Source organism: Maylandia zebra, linkage group LG3 (genome assembly GCF_041146795.1).
Source record: "Maylandia zebra isolate NMK-2024a linkage group LG3, Mzebra_GT3a, whole genome shotgun sequence".
Classification (NCBI taxonomy): Eukaryota; Metazoa; Chordata; class Actinopteri; order Cichliformes; family Cichlidae; genus Maylandia; species Maylandia zebra.
Window position 1 is genome coordinate 1,381,967 of NC_135169.1, and position 9,853 is coordinate 1,391,819.

General features: G+C 37.7%; 1 protein-coding gene across 1 annotated transcript; it reads left to right on the forward strand.

Moving 5' to 3' along the window:
• The first annotated feature begins 316 nt into the window (after window positions 1-316).
• On the forward strand, window positions 317-6,203 carry LOC143414275 (junctional adhesion molecule-like). Its single transcript, XM_076878381.1, has 4 exons — window positions 317-386; window positions 665-1,015; window positions 3,371-3,697; window positions 3,935-6,203. The coding sequence occupies exons 1-4, from the start codon at window positions 317-319 to the stop codon at window positions 4,057-4,059; spliced, it is 873 nt and encodes a 290-aa protein (XP_076734496.1). The 3' UTR covers window positions 4,060-6,203.
• The last annotated feature ends 3,650 nt before the right edge of the window (window positions 6,204-9,853 follow it).

Sequence of the window (9,853 nt, forward strand, 5' to 3'; positions counted from 1 at the left end):
GAACAACCTTGAATAACACTAAAGCTTTTAACCAGTGTATATTTGTTATAATCAGTCATGTCCAAAACCAAATGACTGTTATTAAATATGTTTCAGCCACAAAACCAGATAATTCCTCATTAATTTAAGAAAATAAGAGTCCTGATTTTTGACCTCTTAGGTACAAATATTTTGGCATCATTATTTAAAGACTGGCTGCTCTCCAGTTTTCTTCATTTATACGTTTGCATTGGAGGACACTGGTCCAGCCCACCACTGTCTGTTCCAGCCCACCACTGTCTGTTCCAGCCCACCACTGTAATACAGAAACACAGACATGTCTGCTGGAACTGCGTCACTCTGCTCCACTTTGCTGTTTTTCAGCGTCTTCGAGTTCGTCTCTGCAGGTGAGATTAACTGTTAGAACGTGTTTATCTCGGAGGTAAATAACTGAAGAGTATCAGCCTGTTTACATGGTAATACACTTTGCATGTTTAGCATGAGGCTAAAATTCCCCCTCAGTGGGTCACTGGTGACCTGCTGGATGTTCAGAGGTTCATTAAATCCAACATGACTAAAAACTTAAATGTCAAAGGAAATAAACAAAATATTTAAAGTCAATCATTCTGATCATAATTGTACTTTGACCTTCGACGTATCTGATCTGTGTTGTTTCCTCTTTCAGACGAGAAAAACATCACAGCTGAGTCTGGACAGAACGTCACTCTGACATGTCGAGCTCCAAACAAGAAGATCATAGTTATAGTTTGGAGCAGAGAAGACCTGAAAGATGAATATGTGCTTTTTTACGAAAAAGGACAGTTTGTTCCAGAGTACCAGCATCCATCTTTTAAGAACCGGGTGGATCTGCAGGACAGGCAGATGAAGGATGGAGACGCGTCTTTGATTCTGAAGGATGTGAACACTGCTGATAGTGGAACATACGAGTGTCGTGTTGTTAGTGGAACAAAGCGCAGGAGGAGAGGCATCAGTACGGAACCAATCAGCATCATCCACCTTCATGTTGTTCCTCCAGGTGAGTGAGTAGAGTTTTGTGTGTGTGTGATCAGAGGTGAAGCTGCTTCCTGGTTGTTGATGTTTGTTTGTTGTATGGATGAGCTGGTGGATGTCAGAGGTAGGCAGATGTTTCTCCAGCTGTTGTCTTTGTGGCTGGTAGTCTAGAGTTGTAGAGCAGCATTGTTTGGTTAGAGCAGAAACAAAGACATTTATGTCTCTTCTTCTCTTGCTCTCTAACTCGCCTGTAAACATGTGTGGGGAAACTCAATGTTAAAGTCTACAGCTGGAGGGGCAGGAGAGGGGTGAAGCTGGTGGTTGTGAGTCTGTGAAAGTGAATCCTGCCGGTGCCGTAGATGGTGAAAACGTACTTAGTGCAGACACAAAACGTCCATCAGCTTCAAAGTGTGTCAGAAAAATGTCCACATGGTGACTGATGGATGAGAGAGGTCCCATTGTTGTTGTTGTGCACAAATCATTGAACAACACAATTGTGACTGTTAAATTTTGTTATCTTTGACACTTTTCATAGATTCAACCAAAAAAAGAAGAACTGTGTTTTAGTGACAGGCTGCTAGCATTAAAGTGTCTAAAGATGCTTGATCCTTTGAGTTTGGAGTATTTTTATATTTGAAACAAATTCCTCTGTCAGCTACAAGGACTGAAACTGAGTGAAAAAGCAGCCAGTATCCAAAGAGAAGCTTCAGAAAGCTTCTGCTGTTTCTTAAGATTTTAATTTGAAAAGAAAAAAGTGTTGTGATTTGATTCCAAGGAGACAAAGAAGTTAGGGGTGGCTCAAGACTTTTGCACAGTACTGTGTAATTTTTCATAAAAACAGGCATCACATGCGGTCAAAATGTCTGCAAAGCAAAAACTCCCCTCAGTACTTCCAAACCACCCCAGCAGTTTATCAGTTACCACGACAACAGGAAGAAGAAAATTACTTAATTAAGGTTCCACCCATCCGGAAAGACAAACATCATATAAACAAAAAATTCCTACATCCTCAGATCTGATGCATTAAGTGTTCCAGGAAACTCCAGTTTTTGTAGCGTGGATCGTGTTTCTTTTTTTGTTTGTTAATTCTTTCTTGACATTTTGCTTTCAGTTATTTCTTAGTGTTTATGTGTCTTTATTTTCTTATTCCTGATGTGAGTTCCTGTCATGGTATTTTATGCTCTTAGTTGTGCGCTTCCATTCAAGAGTTCTTTAGGTTTATGTGTGTTTTTTGGGTTCATGACTTTAATTTCATTTTGAGATGTTTGATTTTCTGTTTGAGCTGCATTGCCTTCTGCTTATCTGGTTTCCTGGAAGAGTTTCCTGTTGTTTAAGATTCTTTGATCTGCAGTAGTTTTGTACTTTGAGATTTCAGCTTTAAAGCTGCTCTTGGGTTTATGTTTTTTCTACTGAATCTTGCATTTAGGCTCCATCTCCTACCTACCAAACAATCTTTGATGAAAACTTGACTGAATTAGTGAGACTTGAAATAAAACTGGAAATCGCTGACCAGAAGAAGATTTCCTTTTGTGTCCCTCCTCTGAGGTCAGAGCCTGGAAGATGTTTAAAACCCTCTGGTTTTCTGCATCCCCCACCCCCTTACTTTAGTGTTCCCGGTCGAAATTGACTGGTCCTTGTTAACTGCTCTTAAGTTATCACAAAGAACATTTCTCACCATTTTTATTCAACTTTCTTTAGCTGTATCTCAAAGCAGTGTTTAACATGAATAAATAGACATTAAATAACTGCAGTGAAAATACAAACAGGCACTGAAAATGAATTACAAAATGAACATTTAATGTAAAAAATAAACTGAAAACCAAAGACCAAACTCAACATGAAGCCTAGTGTGTATGTGTGAGTGTGCTTGTGTGTGTTTGTCTGTGTGTGTGTCTGTGTGTGGGCATGTGTATGTTTGTGTGTGCATGTGTATTCATGCACATGACTGATATGTGATACTCAGGAGAGGTGGGCCTTGCAAACATATTTGCAGCATCTTAGGCTTGTTTTGTTGTCTCTAGGGGCACAGAACTCACAGCGCTTCCTTTTCAGCCAATTTAATTTGTGCTTGATGCATAAAGTTAAAAGATTAAAACTAATGAAACAAATTTTAAAAAGAGACTTTTGAAAAAATGTAATTACATTTTATATAAGGGATTATGCATAAAAATAGAATTGGACTAAAGGTCTATTGCTTTATTATCTATTCAGATTGTGTATCATGTTTTTTAAAAGTAACTAAGTTACTAATTACTTTTGAAAATAAGTCGTCAGTAAAGTTATGTGATTACTTTTTGGAGAAGTAATCAGTAATTAATTACTAATTACTAATTACACACAAACCTTTAACCTCTCTGCTCTCTGTTGTTTCCTCTTTTAGACCCAAAGATCATCACAGCTGAGTCTGGACAGGACATCACTCTGACATGTCGAGCTCCAAACAGCAACATTGTGAAGTGGAGCAGAGCTGACCTGGTGCCACAATATGTGATTTTGTACCAGGATGGTGACTTTATTTCAGCCAATCAGCATCCATCTTTTAAGAACCGGGTGGATCTGCAGGACAGACAGATGAAGGATGGAGACGTGTCTTTGATTCTGAAGGATGTGAACACTGCTGATAGTGGAACATACGTGTGCCGTGTTTTCATTGAAGAAACACGCTCATGGAAGAACAGCATCATCCTCCACCTGATTGTTCCTCCAGGTGAGTGAGTAGAGTTGAGTGTGTGTGTGATCAGAGGTGAAGCTGCTTCCTGTTTGTTGATGTTTGTTTCTAAAGATGTTGTTGATGAGACTTTGTAGAAAGCAGCTGGTCTGAGTGATTTGATCAGAGTGCAGTAGATAATGTCTGACGCAGTTTGAAGAGGAAATGGATTCTGTTCTGTTCTTCACTCATCACCTACCTGACAGCTGACACCTCACACCTGTTTCTCACCTGCAGGTCAGACAAGAGGACCAGAGAAGGATGAAGACAACAAAGATGGAGGGAAGACGAATGGAGTAAAGAAGGAGGATTTACCTGTTGTATTGATGTGCTTCTTGTTGCTGCTGTTATTGCTTTCTTGATCTACAGAAAATATAGAAAAGGCTCAGTATTCTGTTGGACATCAGCCCGTTTCAGACGTCTCAGGGCTTTGTACAGATAACTATGAGACTCCTGCTGCTATTTCAATCCGTTAGTGTTAACTTTCAGTTTCAGGTAAAACCTTTTAATAACCATTATCCGATGGCCTGGCACCCTGTCCTGCTGTATGAAACCTCACACTCAGTGACAGCTGGGATCAGCTCCACCCATGTCAAACTAGAAGGAAGGAAATTTACTTCTTCACAAATAGTTGGTTTAGAAACAAGATCCAGCTTTTACGAAAACATCCAGATAATCCTCACAGAGTTGTTTATGAAGGCATGTGTAAGTGAGCAGATTAATAACTTGTTACTTGTTTGATTGAGCTTTAGACAGTGATTATTACAATTTATTTATTGTTTCATTGTTTGTTTACATTTATGATAGATGGTTATTAGGAAGTTTGACCATACTTAATTTTTCATTTCTCTGTTTGTCATCAAACCCTCAGACTGTGTTAGTGTCTGTCTGAGCTCTCTATCAGCGACTCTATGATCCACAGTGTTTGTTCCTCTTCAATAATTTATCACAGGATTGATTAACACCATTTAAAACAGTATCACAAACTAAACCTTACATTAAATTAGTGTTACAGTACAGCTTATTTTCACTGTGCAAGAATTCAATGTACAAGATTTTACACTTTTTTGTAAAATACTCTACACGTGTGAGTATATTTGTTTCATTTTCCTGTTCAGCAGCTGTTTGTAAGATCAAAGTTGTTCTGTGAGGATTGAACCACAAAGACTGATGCTCATGTAGAGATCAGCTATTACAGAATAATTACAGTCACTGACTAAACCAACTGACAACACATAGGAATTATAGGGACTCAATAATCGAAGTGTGAAGGATGCACTGATCTGCTCAAACACATTTTGTTACATAAAATTAAGTAGAGCTCTTTCCCGTTGGCATGTAGTGAGTTTTTGGGTCTTGTCCTTCATATTATTTTTTTTTCCTCAGATATTTTTATTAAATTTTCTGCATCCATTTTAACAAAAGATAAATTGAACAATATGCCGTTTTCTTTTTGAAGAACATAAAACAATATGAAACACACACTCCCACCTCATAATTATAGGAGTACCAGTGGATGTACAAAAAGAAAAAAGAAAGGGTCCAATCTAATAATACGAATAGTAAACCCTGGAGTACAAGATAGCAGTTCCTGAGTGTACAAGAGAGATGTGAAGAGTTTCAGAACCCACACCCCCACACAGACACAGGAAAAACAAAACAAACAAACCAAGAAAAAAAAAAAAAAACCAAACATAATGAGTGGTCAGCTTAGTTGTAGAGATAAGTCAAATCTGTAAGAGAAAAGAAATATGTATAAAGTAGGTAAGTAAGTAAATGCCATCATAAAGCGCAGGCATAATAGAGTCTGTATACTTAAACATAAGATAAAATAAAATAGAATAAAGTCTGAGCTGGCTAATTGGGAGTGTTGAACATAGTCAAAAAAGGGTTGCCAGGTCTTAAAAAATTTGGCCATAGACCCACGCAGGGTGAATTTAATCTTTTCGAGTTTGCTAAAATGCAAAGCGTCACTGATCCAGATTTCCCAGGATGGGGGAGAAGGGGACTTCCAACATAACAATATTATGCGTCTTGACAATAAGGTGAGAAATGCTACCAAATCCGCTTGGGGCGTCGGCAAGACAACTGTATCAGGAAGAACCCCAAACAAAGCAGTTAAGGGCACAGGTTGGAGGGGCAGCTGGATGATCTTTGATAAAGTCAGAAAAATATTAATCCAGTATTGTTTGAGGGATGGACATGACCAAAACATATGTATTAGAGAGGAAGGTGTTTGATGACAACAGTCGCAATCAGGGCTAAGGTTGGGGTATATTTGAGCTAGTCTGGTTTTAGTCCAGTGTACACGATGCAAAATCTTACATTGAATCAGCCCGTGTTTGGCACATAATGAGGAGCCATGGACCCGGTAAAGAATTTTATCCCAAGAGTCATCCTAAATCACACACCCCAAATCCTGCTCCCATGCCATTTTAATAGCCGAGGTTGAGGAGTTGCCAAAGGAACATATTCTCCCATACAGACAAGAGATCAGGCCCTGTGATGAAGGGGGGGGGGGGGGGGGGGGGGGGGGGATAGAAGGTTATCAAAGTCATGACAAGGAGGTCTAGATGGGAAATGGGAGGATTTCTCCTTAACCCTAGAACACTATCGCTGGGTGATTTACACCCGAGCAAATACATTTACATGATTTCTCTCTCCTGCAGCTGTTTGCGTGTCGAGGAGCCTGTGCCTTCACCAGGGAAGTCTCAAATGTCCCAGGAATGGGTGGACCAAAGACCAGCTCTCCAGAGTCATTATTTTGTTTTAGGAGGGTTTTTTTTTTTCATTTTGTTAGACATGGCACAGTTGAAAGTAAAAGAAGACCACTCTAATTTGTCATGTGTTGTCATATTTTGATATATTTGATTACTTACTTACATACCACAGCTATGCAGATGACACACAAATATATATCACAATGTCACCAGGAGACCGAGGCCCTGTACAGGCTCTTGGTAAATGCATTGAGGAAATTAATGACTGGTTGTGCCACAATTTTCTCCAACTAAACAAAAACAAAACTGAAGTAATAGTCTTTGGCGCCAAAGAAAAACGATTACAGGTCACCAGAGAACTTCAATCTATACATCTAAAAACCACCAACCAGGCGAGAAATTTGGGTGTAGTGATGGATGCAGACCTAAACTTAGAAAAACACATTAAGACAATAACAAAATCAGCTTACTATCACCTCAAAAATATTTTCAAGGATAAAAAATCTGATGTCTCAACAGGACCTGGAAAAACTAGTCCATGCATTCATCTTTAGTAGGCTTGATTACTGTAACAGCATCTTTACAGGTCTACCTAAAAAATCAGTCAGACAACTACAGCTCATTCAGAACTCTGCTGCTCGAGTCCTCACTAAGACCAAAAAAGTGGACCACATCAGTCCAGCTCTGAGGTCTTTACACTGGCTGCCTGTCCGTCAGAGGATAGACTTTAAAGTCCTGATGCTGGTCTATAAAGCTCTTAATGGTTTAGGACCAAAATACATCAGTGACCTCCTGACCCAGTATGAACCTTCCAGATCCCTCAGGTCATCTGGATCTGGTCTTTTATCAGTTCCCAGAGTCAGAACCAGACACGGAGAAGCTGCATTCAGCTTTTATGCTCCTTATATCTGGAACAAACTCCCAGAAAGCCTCAGATCAGCTGAAACACTCAATTTATTTAAATCCAGGTTGAAGACTCACCTGTTCTCAGCTGCATTTGAATAAAGCACCAAGTCCACACTTTTAAACTTAAATTTCAAAACTTACACTAACTACTGATTTTATCTACTGTTCTGATTTTATCTGTTTTGATTTTACATACTGTTTTGTTTGTTTGTTTGTTTGTTAAGTGGGTTTAGAGCTCTGGGTAGTTCCCCAGCTGGGTCTAGACTGGGTCTAGAGAGTATTTTAAATTCAGGGAATTTAAAATAGAAAGTAGCTCGTCCACAGAAGGACTGGTAGCTCCCCTTACGATAAGGGTTCATATCGCGCGAACAGGTGTGAAATGTGTGTGTTTAGTTAGTTTGTTTGTTTGCTTGTTTTAATCAATTTTAAATCATGCTTTTTATTTGTTTTTGTTTCCAATGTCTCTGTAAAGCACTTTGAATCACCTTGTTGTTGAATTGTTCAGTTCAGTTCAGTTCAGTTCATTTTTATTTCAAACATTTCAAACATGTGCCTTCACAATCATTACAAAATATCATTCCATTATTTGTTTGAAAAGGAGTAGGCAGAAGTATTTACTTATTTGTCCCTACCCCCTCAAGTTTTACCTCTCATTCATTAAATTTTTTTTTTGTCTTAAATTAAACAAACAACATATGAAACATATGAAACATATGAAGTAAAACAAAACATAACATACATAAATCAAAAACAAGAAATTAGCAAGCCCCACCACAGTATAGTTTCTTTCATATGAAAAATACAGAATGTGTATATTTGCAGATACACAAGTTATGGAAAAACAAACAAACCAAAACAAAAAAACCAAAAAAGAACTGCAACACCATTACCAGCAACATTACCGTCCTGGGTTAAACCCGTTTTCTTCATTCTTATACTTATTTAAAATTAGGTTTTTATATTTTACTTTAAACTGTTTTATGTTTTTACTGTCTTTTATTTCTTCTGTTAGACTGTTCCATAATTTAACTCCTGCAATTGAGATAGACATAGTTCTTAAAATTGTTCTAGCACTTTGTATTTTTAAATTCCATTTCCCTCTTAAGTTATACCCACCTTCTCTTTCTATGAACAATTTACAGATTTCTTTGGGAAGCAATTTATTTCTTACTTTATACATTATCTGCGCTGTTTTAAGCTTCACCAAGTCTTGGAATTTAATAGCTTGCATTTTGACAAAGAGTGCATTTGTATGGTCCCTGTACCCTACATTATTTATTAATCTAATGGCCCTTTTCTGTATTATAGTTATTGTTTGTGTGTTACTTTTGTATGTGTTTCCCCAGACCTCTACACAGTAGCTCATATATGGCAGTAGTAAAGCACAGTATAAAATGTGCAGTGCTTTCTGATCCAACATATGCTTTGCTTTCCCCAGGACGGCAATGCCCCGTGCCAATTTCCCCCGAACATAAGTAATGTGTGGCTTCCAACAGAGCTTGTGGTCGATGATCACCCCAAGAAATTTTATTTCATTTACTCTTTCTAAATATACATTGTTAACACATATTTCTACTTCGATGTTTTTCTTTTGGTTTCCAAACAACATAAATTTGGTTTTATCTAGATTCAATGATAATTTATTTATATCAAACCACTTCTTTAATATCGTTAATTCCTGTGTGATCATTTCCAAAACCTGTGGCAATTCCACACCTGAACACAGTATATTTGTGTCATCTACAAATATCACAAACTTTAAAATCTCCGATACTCTGCAGATATCATTTAAGTACATAATAAACATTTTTGGACCCAGTACTGAACCTTGAGGTACTCCACAAGCTATATCCATCAAATTAGATTTATATTCATTTATTTGTACATATTGTTGCCTATTCCCTACATAGCTTTTTAACCATTCCAAAACCACTCCCCTAAACCCGTACTTTTCCAGTTTTTTTAATAGAATTTCATGATTAACAGTATCAAACGCCTTCTTTAGATCTAAGAAAACTCCGAGCGCATACCTCTTATTATCCATACATTCCGTTATCTTTTCCATTAAATCTATCAGTGCCAAAGCTGTTGATCTGTTGTTTCTGAACCAATTGTGCTATACAAATAAATTTGCCTTGCCTTGCCTTACTTTTTATTGGTTATATTATATCGGGTAAAAATCACCCGGCATTAGTGATTGTGTTACTATTTATAGCGATAGTGTTCTAGGGTTAACAAAACTCCGGATTTGTAAGTAGCGAAAAAAGTGACTTTTTGGAAGGCCAAATTTCAATGAGAGCTGTTCAAAGGAGGCAAATGTATTCTGAATATACAGATCAGAAAAAGACCTGATACCCAAGGAGGCCCACAAATAAAAAGCATCATCAACTAAAGAAGGCTGAAAAGAGGGATTTTTCAAAATGGGTGACTGAAGGAAAAAAAGGTCAACTTAAAATAACGACGAAATTGATACCATATTTTCAAGGTAACTTTGACAATAGAGTTATTATAAAAACCTGCACTCGGAGGC

Excerpts from the sequence above, each read along its gene's own strand:
- LOC143414275 (XM_076878381.1), top strand. The coding sequence starts at position 317 with ATGTCTGCTGGAACTGCGTCACTCTGCTCCACTTTGCTGTTTTTCAGC. Across the intron at positions 387-664 it reads CTTCGAGTTCGTCTCTGCAG|ACGAGAAAAACATCACAGCT; the intron begins GTGAGATTAACT and ends TTCCTCTTTCAG. Across the intron at positions 3,698-3,934 it reads CCACCTGATTGTTCCTCCAG|GTCAGACAAGAGGACCAGAG; the intron begins GTGAGTGAGTAG and ends TCTCACCTGCAG.